General features: G+C 34.5%; 2 protein-coding genes across 4 annotated transcripts in view; one reads left to right on the top strand and one right to left on the bottom strand.

The window, feature by feature from the left end:
• The window catches only part of CEP85L (centrosomal protein 85L), a 176,697-nt gene that overhangs the window by 96,103 nt on the left and 61,436 nt on the right, over positions 1-19,158 (bottom strand). For both annotated transcript variants that reach the window (XM_036121240.2, XM_036121238.2), the window contains exon 3: positions 17,826-18,613. In XM_036121240.2, the coding sequence (XP_035977133.2) occupies positions 17,826-18,613 (788 nt within the window). The remainder of the gene's footprint in view (positions 1-17,825; positions 18,614-19,158) is intronic.
• Positions 1,453-12,730, top strand: PLN (phospholamban). 2 transcript variants are annotated; one of them, XM_036121241.2, is made up of 2 exons: positions 1,453-1,569; positions 10,179-12,730. In XM_036121241.2, the coding sequence occupies exon 2, from the start codon at positions 10,280-10,282 to the stop codon at positions 10,436-10,438; it is 159 nt and encodes a 52-aa protein (XP_035977134.1). In that variant the 5' UTR covers positions 1,453-1,569; positions 10,179-10,279; the 3' UTR covers positions 10,439-12,730. The 2 variants fall into 2 exon arrangements, with proteins under 2 accessions (XP_035977134.1, XP_077910929.1); XM_078054803.1 differs by lacking the exon at positions 1,453-1,569 and adding an exon at positions 9,304-10,053.

The raw sequence follows: 19,158 nt of genomic DNA, 5'->3' as shown, positions 1-19,158 counted from the left end.
TTTAATTTGGGGTTTTATTTTTAAGTTGTAAATTTTCTCTTAGAAATGTTCACAGAGGGTCTTTTGAAATATTTTTTTGTTAGTTTTAGCTGATTCTTTAAATAACAAGAGATTTGCTCTAGAGAAGGATTTTATCTTTCTTTGGAAGAAGCCAAAACCATCTCCATTTAAGGACACATAAGCAGCTGCTGCACCACATTTTAGTTACCCATAAGAAAGGGAAGCAGGCGGAGCTCACTCTACTATTTAAAAAAAAAACAACAACAAAAAACAACCTAACAAATAGTTCCTCCAGAATTACAGCAGAGATTTAAAAATTAGAATTTGCAGGTGTGGTGATTTAGGTAAATGTAATATATAGTATAAACAAAAATCAGAGAAAACAGGAAAATGATGCCTACCTCTTTCCAAAGAACTCTTTTCCCAGTTCTAATCTTACAGATAAACTGTTCTAGGAAGTTCAAATACCATCCCACTTACTAAAATTTCATCTGTATAGTAATTTTCATGAAAACAATTGCTGCATTATATGAGGCAATCCTTTTAGAAATATTACACACCTTAAATGTCTAATGAAAGGCACACCTATTTTCAAGAAAGCATCATAAATAACTAGAATGCCACTGATTAGGAATCTGTGATTATTTCATCTTTACTATAAAGTTAACTCTTGATACTGCGTCTGCTTATTAAAATTTTAGTAAGATTTTACGGTAGTTTATTGCAGCTGTTAAAAAATCTTAAATACTGAAATTTGTAAATTGCAACTTTTCTTGGAGTAATATGTAACACTTTAAACATGATAATTATTGTTCATAAATATATTGTTAAAGCTCTACCTGAAGAAAACACAAACTAATTAAATACATGTATTAGTTCTTACTTTATATGATAAAGTTAATTTTTTAAACTGAAATCAGTTAGTAGCCTGGTTTTCTCACACACACCCCTCCCCCATAAACATAGTGGTATGCAGAAAGAGAACAAGACAGTAAAAGGTATTAAACATGATTCTGTGAAAATGTTTAACTACTGTATTGTTAGGAGCTAACATTATGAAACTGCAGTGCTAAAGCAACAGGAGCGACACAGTGCAAGTTGTTTGACTTAAGCCAGTAATATTCTTACTCATTAAAATTCCTATAGATTTATTTTAGTTCTTCAACATTATCACCATCAGTACACAATTATTGCTAAGCCCGAAGATACATGAATCTTTAAAGGGAGCTTTCTACTACCCCGAACTTTTTTAATTTCATTTATCTCCCATATACTTTAAAAAATTACAAGCAAAAAATGTGGCACAAAGTGTTAATGACCTTTCCATACTTGAAGTAAGATAAGTGACATTCTAAAAAGTTTGGTTGTGATAAGACTATGGCTAACCAATCATAACTTCAGAATTCTTGTGTGACATCATTAAGACCGCCCTAGAGCACTTTTTCTCCTACACCTACTTCAATTGTTGCCATAAGTCTGGTAACAGAGTCAGAAAACTTTCCAACTAAACACCGATAAGACTTCATACAACTCACAATACTCTATATTGTAATCATCACAACAGCCAAGGTAAGAAATAGATTTCACTGATTTTGGTAATTCTTGTTTTCTATAACTCAAAATTACTGAACTTTTTCAAGAGTTAATCATGTTTTGTAAATTTCAGTTCCAAGTTAAACAATAAAATGTTTGATATGACAAAAACCTTAATTTCTAAATAAATGCATATCCGTTCAGTGACAGTAAGACTAAGACTTAACTTTGATAATAAAGGTCATATCATCTTTGACCTTGGTTATTGGTTTGTCATTTTAATTTGACTTTCATTTTTATTTTGCTTTTCAAAAGCAAATTTCTGTCAATTAAAATATCTTTCAATTATGTTACTGTATTTGGTGGTAATGGAGATTTTATTTCTTCAAGCAAAAACAATGGCTTCATCTCATTATCTGTTAACTGTGCTGAGAACTACGGTAGGACTGGGCTTCCAGTTACCTCTGTGATACTATCAGCAGTCGTGTGACTGCACAACATGCACACTGCTAGCATGACTATTCCAATATCATCATTATGATTCTTGACATAAAGTAATACACAAACTACTCTTAAAATGCATTTGGAGACTTTTTCACTCTATAAAGTCCACTCAACTTTTAACAACACTTCTAAAAAAAATTCCAAGATTTAATAAATTCAGTTACTTATATGAAATCCAACACTGTATCATAAATAACAAGCTTGGAAATTTTAAAACATCCACCAAAAACACATGTAAAATTCTTTGTAAAGTTAGAGAATACCAATTTGGCACTTTTTAAAAATAAAGAGACATTATTTTGGCAGAACATTCCTAAATATCTCATTTGAGTGAATTTGATAAAAATGTTTATTCTGCCTATTGATGAATAGACTGTTATCAAGTTACTATCCTCCCTGGTTTCTCATTATCCTCTCCTGCATTTAGAAGGGGAGTGATGAGAGAGAAGGAAATTCTTTAAATGCCCAGAAATGAAGATGATACAATAAATTTTATGACTTCTGTTTGAATTCCACTTACTCTTGATGTTACAGTCCTCAGTTTAATATATGAAATGTGTCTTCATTCTTAAATCTCTGTCAGGACATAGAGGACATTTTCACATGTATGTCAAAATAAAATTTATCTCTGGAATTCTAGGTTCCTATGACAAATATTAACTCTGTTGCTTTTTTACAGAGAGAACTTTGTAATTCCACAAGCAGCTTTCCTTAAGACATGCAAAAACATTTCTAATTTTTGCCTACCACTGAGGCACTGTAACTGCCTCTCATTATCTTTATATTCATAAAATGTTTTTCCTTTGATATCACATAAAAGTCACTTGGTGCGGTGTTTTATGTACATATTTACGCATTTTTTACTCAAATACCTAACAAATTACATTCCCACACTTCAAATGGGATATTCATGGATTCTTTTATGGTACCAGAATTTCACATCACATATATTGCTCCAAGAAGTTGGATAATTTCTAGAAAGAGCACAAATTCTGCTATTAAAGTTATCCTTAGATAAATAATGTAATGTATACAGGCTAATAAAAATTACAGTTGTAGTGACAGTTGTTCAAATTTTAAACATAAATACCCTAGTGCCAGACATTATGTTCCCACTAGTTTATCTCTATCGTAAGGTGAAATTTAAGTATTGTCTTTATTTACGAAGACAGGAAGTTTAAAATTAAGTGTAAAAAAAAGTGTCAGATGAAATAAAATGGAAGAAATATGAAGAATGCTTATGAAAAATTGATTGTTTTAAAAACACGTGAAAGAGCTAAAGTACTTTACTAACAGAAGTCAGTCACTATCATTTCCTAAAATGCAAATATCAGAATTATTTTAACAGGACTGTAGTGGACATTAAGGAAAATAATATTCCAGAATAAAACTATCTGGTTACATATTTTTATGCATTGTTTCTTAATCTAATTAGTCGGAGAAAGAATAGTTGTATAAACAAAATATTTGTATAAACAAAATTTGTATAATAAAAATTTTAATGTATTAAATGTATTATGTAATATGTATTAGATTATGTAATATATTAAATTTTTAAGTAAAAATTAAATGTAAAGAATAGATTAACTCTCTAAGTTAGACTGTATGTTTATTACCAATCCTAGAAATAAAGAGAGTCAATTAAAACTTCCTTCTTTATTTCTGAACAATCTTCTAAATGTACTGGCATATACAAAAATTTCATTTGATCCTTTTAACTCCCTGTATGTTTGATACTGAATCTCTATTTTATAATTTAGGAAACAGATGCAAAAAGGTGAATTGCAAGGTCACGGAGCTAGGAAATGGTGGTGCCCTGGCCAGAGCCAAGATTTTAGAACTCTAAACCACATGCACATCACATCCACTGATCAACATGGCTTAAAAATACATAATGACATTGGCAAAGCAAAATAAACTGAAAGTCCTCAAATACTGTTAGTGGTACCCTAAATGCAAAGTTAGAGGACACAAACTTCATTTAAATTCAAAACCACTCCATTTCACTTAAAGCTAATTTACGTATGGGGCGTTATGTCCTTAATAACCTATATAATATTCTCCTGATCACTTTTAAAGACAGGGATATAAGAAAATGATCGATGTCCTTGTTATTAAGCAATAAACCATGGAAGGCAAAACTCAAAATAACTGCACAGTCTTTAAAAAACAATGTAACATACCACAATGTTTCCTTTTAATTTGTTTCATTCCTAAAATATTCATGACTTTGATCTGGTTAGCCTTGATGCCTAAAATCTAGGTTAACTTCTCAAAACTTTTCACAAAAACCACACTTTTGTACTTTATTCCAGTTCCAATATTAAATCCTTACCTCAATTTCATTTCTGACCTCCTCACATTCTACCATTTAAAATATTCCACCCCATTTATTTTAAAGTGCTTGAACAGAGGAATCTTGCTTTGTTATTTATGCTATGAAAATGACTTTTCATCTAAACTGTGAATTAACAGTGTTGATCAGAGTAGCAAAGGAATAAACCTAAAGGTTAAAAATCAAGGAAATAATCTTTCTAAATTACAATTACCTAAATCAGATAATACATAGTCTTTTGAACATTTCTAGAAACTGTACTTCAATGTTCTTACCCTACATAATTCTGAAGCATATATTACCAAATAAACACAGTAAAGTGAAGCCTGGGCCTACAGCTCCACCCCAGTATACTCAGTCAACTGAGGACCTCTAGCGATTTTTAAAATGTACTCCACCTTCAGGTCTTTCAAAAAAAAAAAAAAAAAGACCATTTCACTTTACATTAGTGGGGGGGTTTATATAACTAGCATTCATTTTTCCTTAAAACTTTCCCCCTGCATTCCCTTCCCCTATCTTTTCCCCCAAAAGAAGAATCTTAAGTCTCAACTACTACAGGATTAAAAAGAATACTTTAATTGTGAATAAATTAATTTTAACATAAAAACAGATAATGAGGACAAGCCTACAGACAAAACAGCAACAGCAATGTGACAATTTCAAAGAGAAAATCTCTCTATGCTATTGTTTAATGAATTTTCCTCAAAGCAGAGCTTTACAGCAAGGAAAACATTTCATTATGGAGTCAATTTAGGGGTTGAGAATATACTGATTTTTATGTTTACACAATTCTTTTCATAACCAGGCAGAAGCAGTGAAGCTTCTTTCAAATAGCCAGTGTGGACCAACAAAGTTCTGGAATGTTGCTGCCACAAAGTAACTTGAAATAGAACATCCAAGTTTAATATTAGGCAATCTCAAAAAGAAAATTATTCTACCAAATTGAACTTCTGGATGCCAAGAGATTGATAATAAATCTATGATGAACTGTCCTGACTTAATTCAACAAGTCACAAAACATGCATATACAATCACTTCCAGATATCTGTGAAAATGACAGTGATTAGTAAGAAAAAATAAAACCCCCAAATAATCTTAATATAGATAAGTCCTGTACACTCAAATCTATAGAGAATTCTAATCTTCTGAACCAATTAAATGGAAAAAAATTCTAAAAAGTATCTGTTGGACTGCAGTGTTAGATGAGTATTACTTGAGTTTACTAGGAAAATATACCCCCATTTACTAAAAGAGTAAGTAAGCAGTCAAAAATAAAAAAGCAAAATTCTGAACTCCATAAAGAATTTCAGGAATTTATGGTTTCAGCAGAGAAAGTACCCCCCAAAACTGAAGTTCAGAAAATTATGCAAAGCACTGAAAGTACTTAAATTATAGGTGAGGACTGCTGCTCACCATATACTGCCATTGTTAAGGTTTCAATTTCCTAGCAAGACATAAAGCAGACCACCAAAAGTTTTCCAAAGTCTACTGAGACTGAGGCTTGTTCTGCACGAGAATGCATCTAATATTACATTAAGAAATAGGACTCACTACAAAGTGAGGGCCCTTGTGGAAGCTGATATAGTACCTTCCACCCAAATTGTTGCCTACCATGGTACTGTCTTAGTTGAAGGATTAAGAGTTCCCTGTGGTTTGTCTCTTTCGTTCCTCCATTTCAAAAAACAGAATACGATCTTGAACTTGACAGTATATACTTCCCAATTTCACTTTTTTTGAGCAAATGAGGAAAAGTGGACAACGAAAGACTTTATAAATCCTATAAAGAATAGTATTCTTCTGGGACACCTGAGTGGCTCAGTCGGTTGAGCATCTGCCTTCGGCTCTGGTCATGATCTCAGGGTCCCGGGATCGAGTCCCGCATCGGGCTCCCTGCTCGGCGGGGAGCCTGCTTCTCCCTCTGCCTGCCGTTCCCCCGCTTGTGCTCTCTCTTTCTCTGACAAATAAATAAATAAAATAATTTTTTAAAAAAAGAATAGTATTCTTCCCATTCCCCCAAAAATAATCATAGATCACACAGTATACAAAATACTGTGTGGGTACTTTTCTGCCTCTTACATGTAACTCATGTAACTCAAGAGACAGGAATATGGCATTTCTACAACCAGATCCCTATCAAAGAATCTTTTGTATTTTCAATATTCTGATTCTACAGCCTGGGTGATGAATTAACTTTTAAAGTGTCTTTACTCCTCCTGTCCCACACAACTAATCTATACATTTCCTTTAAAAGGGAAGGTAGGACTAATTTCTATCTCCATCCCTGCTGGTGCAAGATACAAGTTCAAAACCTCCCAATACAATCTATTTATGATTATCCTAAAAGAATGCTCTATTATCATCAGATAAAATGAATATAAAGTGAAACTACTTTTTCGAGGCTTTCCACCAAATATTACCCTATTAAGAACTTGCCTCTAAGGAATGGAGGAGAGAAAAAGACTGTAGGAATTGTAAACTCAGAGTATGTTGTTGAGTGCAGAGAAAAGAAGGATGAACACCTGACAACCACGCCATAAACTATGATGTAGTGAAGGTCACAGACAACTCCAAAGATAGAATTGTGCCGTTCCCACACACAGCTTTTCAATTCTCAACATATGACAGGAAGACCCATCTTATATGGATGAATTCTGGCTTAATTATTATCCTTCAGATTTTGGAAGTTCAGTAGAATCAGGACTCAACACATTCCAGAGTTTGCACTGTAAAATAAACTGGGCCCAATAAATTGAAAGCATACAACTAACATTTCATCATGTAAAGCAGATTTGTTTTTGGTTTTAGCATAAGATTATAAAGTGGCTATAAATCAGTTTAGAATAACAACATTTTCTAAGTTTGACAAGAAACAACACTATTTTTGGTTATTGCCTTTATACTCAATTTGTTTCCAGGAACAAACTATCCTTTTTCAGTAATAGTTGGCTGTTGACGTATCATGAGATAATCTTTAAAATATATTCATCATCATACTTCCATCAGTAGAGAGTTCATCTCCCTAGGGCGTACCTCTTCATATTTCACAAACACCAAATACCCATCTGTATAAAGCCTCCTTCAGGTTAATGTTGTTAATATTAACAACAATTTATCTAAGCTGTAATCCTCTAAGCCTCATTTCCCTCATCTGTACTAGAGACTTGAGAAGAATCCTGGAGATTATGTGTTCAACTATCAAATTCTGTTATTCTAACTGGTTAATCTGTCAGTCCCAGCACTATCTTGATCATTAACAATTTTCTAAAACTATTAAAGTAAATCATAAGAGCCCCTTATTCAGCTTCACTGATTTATTCAAATAGTAACAACTATGTACTGAATACTAGAATACAAAATAAATATGTAGAGTTCCTTATACTCATGAACTAGGAGTCTACCTGGGGACAAGGACATGGGAATCAAAATTATAGCACAGCCTGATAGCTCTCCTGATATAGGTAACACTAAAGCCCCACTGAAAACCAGCAGAGGTGATAACCAATTTTACCTTAATGAGTAATGGAAAGTTTCATTAGGAAGTGATATTTAAACTGGGCCTTAAGGATCAACTGAAGTTTGCCTGGCAAAGAATCAAAGGTAGAGCGGGGGGGAGGGGGGGTGGAGGGTAGACATTCCAGGCAGAGCCAGAACAACATGTGCAAAAGACAGAATCAAAAAAGGCAATGAAGTATTTATGGAAAGGTGACATGTTTCATGTGACTGAAGTCCCACTCATCAAAGTGTCAGGGTAGGGAATGACTCTTGCATATATGCTTCATGATGAACAACTAGCCAGCTTCTTCCTTTGCCATGTTTTTTCTCAAAGTAATTTTTAAAATCAGAACTAGTAGACCATTTAAGTCACGAAACTTCATGAAAATTTAAGTTCTAATAGGAATGACCAATGCTAGTTCTTATTCCTTTCTTAACTATTCTGTTATACATTCTCACATAAACAACTAGTCAAATACATAAAAGAATGAATAATAGGGATCTTCCCCACATTTAACCAATAATATAAATTCATTGTATCTATAATATGCAAATATAAGCAGAAAAAAACATAAAGGATGCATTTTTTTAAAGAACAAAATTTAAAAAGGCTTTATTTCTACAGAATTTTATCTGAGGAATTCAAACAAAAGTAATTAAATTAAATAAATACACTCAAGCTGCCATCTACCAAGTAGAAGGGGTCTTATAAATTAACAGCCACTTGTGTTGGACAATGAAGAATATATGCTACAGACATACACATGCTAGGGAAACACAGGTCGTTACCAATTCTTTAAGAGAATGAAGTTTGATGTTAAGTTAGCTATTTGGATTTCCTCACTACACATCAAAATAGGAAGGAGGCCAGAGTCTCCAGCCAAGTGAAAGACCAGTCTAGTATATAACTCAAACCTAATAGAGCCAAACTGAGGTACCATTTACCACAGGGTTTCTTTGTAAACCTAAATTCCTAGTTCTCACTGATCATGCCTGAGAGACATCTTCCCTCTCCCATTCTTTCAGTTCTCCCCTCTGCCTCTTCAGCACTAGCCTCTCTCAGAAATGGAGCTGACCACTTGAGCTGGGCTTTCATGGAATGTGTAGAGATTAGGGAGAAAATGAAATCTGGATGCTGGGATAGGTGGTAATATCTTGATCAACAATGATATATCAACAAATGTTAACACCCATTATCTCCGCGCAATTAATTATGGGCTTTTTTTTAATTCCACTTCTAATTTTTATTTCAAAATTTATATAGAAATATCCTAATTGACAACAAAATATCCCTAAATCTTAGTAACTATTATCTCTAGACGCTTAACTTACAGTTAATTTCTAATCTCTCATTTTTCTATAATAATGCATTGTTTTATTTTTGTTTCACTCATTAGGCAGAATAACTTACGGAAGCTCTGAAAGAAAGCAAATGAAAACCACCGCTCTTGAGTACAGGTCATTTCTAAATAGGAACTATCTGTGGTACACAGTGAGATAATGATAATTTTTTAAAGACTGATTTTAGAGACAGGAAGAGAGAGTGTGCACGTGCATGCACACAAAGGGGAGGGGCAGAGGGAGAGAGAAACTTAAGCAGACTCCGTGCTGAATGTGGAGCCTGATGGGGGGTCTGGATCTCATGACCCTGAGGATCACGATCTGAGCCGAAACCAAGAGTGGGACGCTTAACCGACCACGCCACGGAGGCGCCCCAAGATGATGATAATTTTATTACTATGCTTTCTGGGCCTGACAGTCTTCAGTACTTAATATCCAGTCTTGTTAAAATGTTACTCAAAAGAGCATATTCTACAAAGCTATAAAATCATAAAAAGGAATGACAAACATTTGAATCTATAGTGCTGGTAAAATACTTCTCATTTAACTTTTATTTTGGACTAAAATCAACATCTGGAAAATAATTTCTTACACGCATTTGTTTTTATGAGATTTTCTCTGAAGCTATTAATACACTAATGTTCACAATTATGCTCACACAGAAATAGTCTTTATGAAACTATATGAGAGAAGTTTTGCTCAAAGGAATAGTCCAAAATGAGCTGCACCCTAAACCAAACTATACTTCTAGTCATTTTGAGAGGAGGAGGCAAAGACTGAAGTTCTTACACTCAAAACACAAGACAAAAAAGACATCACAGTGATCCTCATGAAAAAAGACTACAGAGGTATTTGATGTCATAAATACAAATAATATTGAGGAAGATGAATTAATACAAAATTGTGTTTTTTACCTGTTCAGAGAATAGGTTACACACATGATCCTAATCCATTCGCTATTTTTACATTCCAGGCTATCCAAAAGAAGAGAGTGACTGAGCTCACATTTGACTGCCAGCTTTTTACCTTTCTCTTCACCATTTAAAACTTGAGACTTCCCGTTTTCCTGGGGTCATGGATAAAGTCCAATACCTCACTCGCTCTGCTCTAAGAAGAGCTTCAACCATTGAAATGCCTCAACATGCACGTCAAAATCTCCAGAACCTATTTATAAATTTCTGTCTCATTTTAATATGTCTCTTGTTGATCTGCATCATTGTGATGCTTCTCTGAAGTTCTGCGGCAATCTCCAGTGATGCAACTTGTGACCATCAGCTTAAAATCTGTCATCCCATGAAGAAGGGAAAAAAATACTACATAACAGACCACTTCCTAAGTAGAAGAATTTCTTTGTGAAAAGGTCAAGATTCAGGACAAAACTAATTGTTAGCAAATATATTCATCTGCGGGATCTTGTAAACATGAAAAGAGCTTTATTTTCAAAAATTAACTTCAAAATGACTGTAAGTGTGCATAATGTAACTTGAATTCAGAAACTTACAGAGCTTGTAAGTTTCTATCCCAAATCTTTTCTGAGGATGATGTAGGGTTTAGTTTTGAAACTGCACTGCTAACCAGTTCACTTCACGTATAAAGCATTAGCTTCACTATTTGGGGTAAATATAATTTATATTGTACCGTAAAAGCCTCTGTGATGTTTATTAAATATTTTTCAGGTCTTCACCAAGTACCAAAATAATCATTCAAATGAACAGTCATCATTTGAAATAGCCTACTGATTCCTCACATCTGTTATCTTTATTATTATCATTCAGAACTCTTTGTAGTAACTCACATAACCTACATTTTAAAATAGAAATTGTATTCTTTCTCTGTACTACACTAACATTTTTTTAAAGTTTAAGAGAACCAAGTAAGAAAAAGTAAGGCCATACTCTTACATAAATAAAATTTCTCTTAACTAATTTTTTCAAAAAATTACAGAATGCTAGTATATGAAGGCAAACCATAAATGTGTTCTCTGTAGTACATTATGATCAGTAGACAAGAACTACTGGTTAATTTAACAGGTGACAATATGATTAGCCATAATTACTAATACACTAATAGAACAGAGTCTAACCTAACTTAAAGCGCTGTAGTTGATCATCTAAGTAGATAACCTACCACACTATGTCTTTGAAATCATGAAATCTTAAGACTTTAGAATGATTTTATAGATTGTCTTCTATTCTTAACCTCATTCTCAATATAGGCAAGGAGAAGAATTTCAAAAATAATAAAAGGAAAATATGCCCTTTCAGGCATTAAAAAAAAATAAAATTTGGGGCTCCCCAAAATTAATTCTTTGATCACATTTTGACAGGAACTTTTTGTCCTACGGTTTATAAGAGGACATAGCTATTTTCCTTAATCTGTCAACCAAATGGTCAATACCTACTTGGTAGGCCATTCTATCATGCTAAATTATAAACCCAGCAAAGTTAATCTACAATTATTTTCTTGCTGAATATATTTTCAATTTCCCCTCTGATCACTTAAAAATATCTTCCAACTCATAATAGAAGTAAAACTTGGTACTGGAAAATACATTCACCAAAATTTGTTAATTTAACTTGATTCAGTTTAGAATTAGGCTTAAAGTGGTTTATACCTATACTGCATAGTCCAATAATTTTAACTTCAATTCAAGACATATTACTAATATAGCAGTTACTAAAAGAGTAGAGGACACATAATTTACTGTATGATTTGCTAAAATGTGGTTACTAAAAGAATTTGAAAAGTCAGTACTGATCTTGGTTTATAGGACAAGTGTGGCTAACAGATTAGTAAAGGAGACACTGCTTTTAATTTTTTCTGGGTACCTGACAGGTACCGGAGATGGGGAAGGGGATAGTTTTGATTCACTGATATTTGAGGAACAGAGGAAAAAGGATTTCATACTGACAGGGAGATTTTAGCAAAGCCTCATCTATGGGTTGGAGATCCCTAATATCAACTAGAAAGCTTATAAATAATAAGCAATACATTCACATCACTGGTCTCGGTAATTACTTGTGAAAAAAGTACCAAGTTCTATAATTAGCTGCACTGATGTTAAAAAGTGGGAAACTTGAAATGCTAAATTCTGTTCCTTTCATTGTATTGTTCATTATTACAATATAGACATCAAACTATAAAATGTGAAGTTATGGGGTATTTCCCTAAGTAAATAGAAATAAGTTTTTTGTTTTTTCATGCTGACTTTAATAGAAATTAAAACCTTTTTCTTGAGGATTACAGAATACTGTAACTCATAATGTAGAACAAAAACCTATTCTTTAAATGGAATTTATTTATTCTGTTTATCATGATATGTAAAGAGTAAGATATAATAAAACAATGTATTTAAAATTTTTAAATACCAAATGTTCTTTCTACTGTAGAATAAATTTTAATCTTAATTTACAGAGTACTAAAAATGAACTAATTTTTAAATGTTTAATGTTGCCCTTCATATTTTAGTTGGTTCAAAATGTTTATTTAATGCAAATCACCTATATTAAAAAGAACCTTCTTGAACTCAGTGAAATCGCTCTTTAATACAACTCATGATTGATATGGCCATAAAACAATTTATAAGCAGTTTTGCATTGGTAGATTGTTTTCAATGACTTTTCTCAAAAGAAGATCAACATTTCCTCATATAGACACAAGAGGGCAGACCTACATAAAATAATGAATTTTCTACGATTCAGATTTTATTTCTCCTTTGATTATTTTTTATTCTGGCAAAGTGAGAAAATGATAAGTTTTAAAAAAAATTTGCTCTTCTGCTAAGTAACAGCACAACTTTAAGATATATAAAATTATATGCCAATACTATGTAGAAAATAAGGTTAAAAAAAGTCAAACACATTACTATTAAAGCATGTATACAAAAACCAATTATATGCTGGGGCGCCTGGGTGGCTCAGTCATTGGGCATCTGCCTTCGGCTCGGGTCGTGGTCCCAGGGTCCTGGGATCGAGCCCCGCGTGGGGCTCCCTACTCGGCGGGAAGCCTGCTTCTCCCTCTCCCACTCCCCCTGCTTGTGTTCCCTCTCTCGTTGTGTCTTTCTCTGTCAAATAAATAAATAAAATCTTAAAAAAAAAAAAAAAACAATTATATGCTTTTTAGCTACTGAGTGAATGTGTCATGTCACATCCTATCTATTTAGAGTGCCACAGGGTTCACATCTTTCAGTGCAGTTATGTCTTCTTAAACAGTAAAAAAAAAAAAAAATACAAAAATAAGAAAACTATTTCTTTTCAGGTATGCAATAGAATACATAAAACACTCTCATGTTAAAAATAAAACTTTTTCATTCTTTTATCATGTTAAACAAAAACCAAGTCATTTAAGTCATTTTATCAAATTTTTATTCACATTTTTTACTTATGTAAATTTTTCAGCAAAATATGCTGAAATCATTAGGTGCCAGTATTTTGGCTGATCAAGCCCTGTCATGATTTAAATGGGGTACAAAATTTTATCTTCCTCTTTTTAAAATGATTGCAACACAGAATTTAGCAACATCCTTAGGAATGTAAGAGGAAAGAAGATAAACTTCATCAATAAACAGACCATTTCTTCACTACCGCCTGAGAGATGCACTGTGAGCATCTCATCCCTTCCCCTGTTCCCCCACCCCCCAGGAAAGAAAGAAAAGAGGGACATGGTAAGGGATATATTCTTTCCAAAGAGAAGACAAGGCTCTGTCGTTTGTCTTTCTCTTCTGTCATAGTCCTTGTAGGGTCAGAGAGCTTTTGGGGAGGGTAGGAGGAGAGGGGTGACATAGAACAGGAAAGACAGTTTGCACATGGAGGTCTATATTCTAACCACCTGAAGGCATAGATGGCCTCTCTTCACTCACAAAGGAAAATGTTTCAGAGTACTACACTACCTGCATTCTAGCTGAGTTAGTAGGAAATCATGGGAATCAAGGAACAGCATGAGCATGACACTGTGAGGCTGACTCAATGATTATTCCTAAGAAGAGCAAAACTTCCATATTACAATATTAACCTTTGGAGGGAGAAAAGCAGGGAAAGAACTGTGCAGATCAAATGAGATAAAACACTCTCGAGAGCTACAAAGTTCTATATAAATCTATGGTGGTGTTAGACTGTGACTCTCTGCCAATTTCCTTTCCTTGGTTGTAAAAAGAGAGGTTTCTTTTATGGTGACAGTTTAGGAGTTGTGCGTGAAAATCATACACATTGAAAATCATACACATTCTCACAATTTATCAGACAGGCTGATCCTTATTATGGCTCTTCCCTTTATGGAAATTAGACTAAAAGGAAGGCAATTCTTTAAAGTCTTTTAAGAAACAACCAAGCTGGGGACGCCTGGGTGGCTCAATTGGTTAAACATCTGCCTTCGGCTCAGGTCGTGATCCCACTGTCCCGGGATCAAGCCCCGCATCAGGCTCCCTGCTCAGTGAAGAGCCTGCTTCTCCCTCTCCCTCTGCCTGCTGCTCTGCCTACTTGTGCTCTCTCTCTATCTGTCAAATAAATAAATAAAATCTTTAAAAAAAAAAAGAAAAGAAACAACCAAGATGAGAACTTTTATATAAAGACAGCACTTGGAGGCTCCAAGGAGAAGGTATTTAAGAACTGTTTTCTGTAATAGTACAAGAAGGGAATGAGAAGAGAACGGACCATTAAAACTTAGACATGAAGAGTCTAAGTTTTCTTTACCTGGTTTCATCTTTCTACTACAACACTTAGGAGCACTACAAAGAGACCATCCCAAATACGGTTCATCAAAAAGCAGGACATGCCAGGGTGTGTGCAAATGTCCTCTAGTAGCCTTCTTCCTCTACCATGTACTAGGGAGAAGATTTAAAAATAAGTTTGGCTCTACAGTGCACCTCCAAGCTTCCTATTCTCTTTGCATTGTTTCAAGGTTGGGAAAAACTTCAAAGCACAGGGTTTCCCAAGCAGAATGAAAGAAGTAAATTAGTACTTATTCTTTTAAATTCATTCAATTTTCTCAGTTACCTTTCTATCACACCTTCAGGTTGGAATAGTATTACCAGCACCCCATGGACAACTACAATTCTGTGCAAAAATACCAACTGGAGAAATAACCACCTGATCCCTGGTCTCATATAATCACAAAGCATTTGAGAACTAAAATAGAATAGTATTTTAAAAATTAGGTTTCCGGGGTGCCTGGGTGGCTCAGTTGGTTAGGTGTCTGCCTCCGGCTCAGGTCATGATCCCAGGGTCCTGGGATCGAGTCCTGTATCAGGCTCCCTGCTCAGCAGGGAGTCTGTTTCTCCCTCTCACTCTCCCTCTATGCTCTCTCTCTCTCAAATAAATAAAATCTTTTAAAAAATTATAAAAATTAGGTTTCCTATCTTTCAATCACTTGAACTGATAAATCAGAAATCTGGTTAAACTGCTCTTTTCTGATTTGTAATTCAAACATCATAATAATGCTTCTTTTTGGTTATGTGCTTTTTATACATAATCAAGATTGTTTAGTACTGTGCCCAAACAAGAATAAGGAAGGCATATGGGATGTGTTAAGGATTCCCCTGTAAATGTAGCACATTCAGGTTGTGTGTATGTTTTGGGACTCAGATTTGTGAGGTTTCCAGGTAAGTGATCTCCTTATCCTTTAATAGGATATATTCCTTTAATCTTAACTATTTTTTATTAGTAGCAGTAATAAATAGTACTTTTAAGTGTTTTCTCTAAGGGAAATTTTACAATTTCTGATAGAATTAATGAGTTTCAGAAAATTCTGGTAATAAAAAATGGATGATAGCATTTACAAAAAATTCTATAGCTAATTGCTTTCCCACTTAAAATGAGCTGTGGAAATTATCCTGGAATAGAAAACATTTCCAGATCAAGAAATGTACACATTTACATGTTACTTTAGGGGATACACACCACTTTTATTTATATGTGGTATTTTATAAAGTGCTTTCCTCAAACTGATTAATAAATTTTTTTTTTAAGATTTCATTTATTTGACAGAGAGAGAGGGCGAGCACACAAACAGGGGGAGGGGCAGGTAGAGGGACAGGGAGAAGCAGGCTCCCCACTGAGCAGGGAGCCCGACATGGGGCTTGATCCCAGGACCCTAAGATCATGACCTGAGCTGAAGGCAGACGCTTAACCGACTGAGCCACCCAGGCACCCCCTGACCCAACTTAATCTTTTTAAAATAAGCACATATCTGCTTATAAACCTAAATACATTTCAAACACCACCTGACTTTCATATATGAAAGTTCCACCTTCTCATTTCATATATGGAGAAATGAGAAGACATGCAGATGGCCAGCAGACACATGAAAGGTGCTCAACATCACTTTCAGGGAAATGCAAATCAAAACAACAATGAGCTATCACCTCACTCCTGTTAGAACGGTCATTAGCAAAAAGACAAGAGATAACAAGTATTGGCGAGGATGTGGAGAAAAGACAACCCTTGTGCATTGTAGGTGGGAATGTAAATTGGTGCAGCCACTATGGAAAACAGTATGAGGGGGTTCCTCAAAAAATTAAAAATAATACTACCATATGATCCAGCAGTTCCCCTTCTGGATATTTATCTGAAAGAAATGAAAACACTAACCCAAAAAGATATATGCACTCCGATGTCCACTGGAGCACTATTTACAATAGTTAGGACATGAAAGCAACCTAAGTACCCACTGATGAATGAATGAACAAATAAAACGTGGTATATATACAATGGAATATTATTCAGTTGTAACAAAATGAAATCTTGCCATTTGTGACATTATGAATATATCTTGAGGGTGAAAAAAGTCAAAGACAAATACTGTATCATCTCATTTATATGTAGAATCTTAAAAGAAAGAAAAAAATCACAGAGAACTGATGGGTGGTTGCCAGGGGCTGGGGGTGGGAGAAATGGGTGAAGTCAAAAGATACTAACTTCCAAGTCATGAGGATGTACCGTACAGCATGACTATAGTTGATAATACTGTACTATATATTTGAAAGTTGCTAAGAGACAAAATTTTACAAGTTATCACAAGGAAAAAAAAATCTGAAACTATATGGTGATGGACATTAACCAGACCAGACTTAGACTTATTGTGGTGATCATTTCACAAAACATATATATATCAAGTCATTATGTTGTAGAACTGGAACTAATGTAATGTTATATGTTAATTATATATTGGTAAAAAAAAAAGAAAAAGAAAAAGAAACTTGAGGCCCAGATAGAAAATCATCCAGGTTCTGAATCTGATAGAAATAAAATCCAAGCCCCCATACTCCCAAGTTAATGTTCTATTATACCATGCCAGTTCCTTTGTCTGTTTCACATTTCTTTAAACTGAATATGTGTTGCTTTGTTTATCTTTATGCTCACTTAACAAATGAGAAGGAAAGTAAAGACTAAGTTAGGTACAAGATTTTAAGTTTTTCATGTTAATCAGCCTTAAATATTTCTTAACTTTTGTTTATCAAAACAGTACTTAGGGAGTTTATACCCTTTATGCTTAGTAACTTGCAGGAAAAAGGAAAAGCGAAACAAACTGCGCCTACGGACAAGGACACACTGTCCTATGCTTACTGCAAGTGTGCTTACTCCTAACATCCACTGGAGGGAAGCAAACACTAGACTTTGAGCTTTACCTGCATTGGTGTTTCATTTTCTTGTCGAAACTCTTCAAGTTGCTGCTGTTGCCAAGGAGCTAAACTGTAAGAGTCCTCTGTAGTTCTACTTTCCAAAGGGTTTGTCCGCAACTGCTCTGTAAGCCACATCTGCGTCCTCACAGAAGGCTGAATGGGAACTCCACCTACTGCCTGTTGACCCAGCATTAAATATTTCGGAGGTTCAAAGGCCTCTGCACTTGTCACAATGGGCTTGCTTTCAGGTAAGGCACTGTATGTCATGTCTAAGGTCGGTCTCCTAAGAGTGGAGGAAGAAGCTCTAAAGTCCTCTTTGCTACAGCTCTCGAATTTATATTTGCAGTCCAGAGTTGATGATCGTTTTTTATTTATTTCCTTGTCCTCTAGCTTAAGCATCTCCATACTATCATGTAAGCAGCTAGGCCCAATTGTTCTTAGTTGCGACGTTAAAACCTTGGCTCTCCCTGTCTTTTCCAAACCACTCCTTGACTCATCAGCATGTACGATGCCACCCTGGCCACAGTTATCCGGGGCAGTGAGTTTGGATAAAGATGACCATTTCCGGAGAGGCCGGAAGTCCTTCATGTCTAGTGAAGAGTCCTGCTCTCCCCTACTATGGTTTCCCAATGTTTGCATGAGGCTTGTACTCCATTTTGAGCCTTCTGATGTCAGTGATTCCCTATGTTTGGAAACTGAAGCACTGGAGTTAGACGGCATGACATGGGCAGTAGGAAGAGTAACCAATGATCGACTAGGCTTAAAAGATAATGTGCCACTTGAAGTTGAATGATCTGGAAAGAGAAAAGAATGTCAAATTAGTTGTAATTAACAGGAAAAAAATCTGCTAAATGCAAAATGCCAAAACAAATATCTGAATATGGTTTCCAAGCACAAGGTTTTCAAAGACACTTTATCAAAATGAGGTTATTATTATTAGGTTTATCTGAAACAAACCAAACATATTTTCAAATATTATTTTCTAAAAATGAATACATAATGAAATATATGCCCATTTACTATCTACTTACAGATAACAAGTGACTAGAAAACAGGTTTATAGTCACCCTATTTAACCTAATTATTGTTACTTTTTTGAAAAGAAAAATCCACCTCCCCACTGAGAGGTCTTACTCATCATCCAGCACTGAAGCCTCAGAAATAACTCTACTAGAAAATGGTATTTTTCACAGTCTTTCCTAAACTTTGGAAATCTATGCCGTACTCAAACATTTTAGCACCTTCCCAAACTCTAATTCAAATCAGAAATATGGGTAAAGGAGATCCTACAATAATGGAATATAATTAGAAAGCACTCTAGCAATATGCTTGTGGATAC

Source organism: Halichoerus grypus, chromosome 9 (assembly GCF_964656455.1).
Source record: "Halichoerus grypus chromosome 9, mHalGry1.hap1.1, whole genome shotgun sequence".
Taxonomy (NCBI): domain Eukaryota; kingdom Metazoa; phylum Chordata; class Mammalia; order Carnivora; family Phocidae; genus Halichoerus; species Halichoerus grypus.
This window is presented reverse-complemented; position numbering and strand designations above follow the sequence as displayed.

What these genes read in the sequence shown, in the direction of transcription:
- PLN (XM_036121241.2), top strand. Translation starts at nt 10,280, where the DNA reads ATGGATAAAGTCCAATACCTCACTCGCTCTGCTCTAAGAAGAGCTTCA.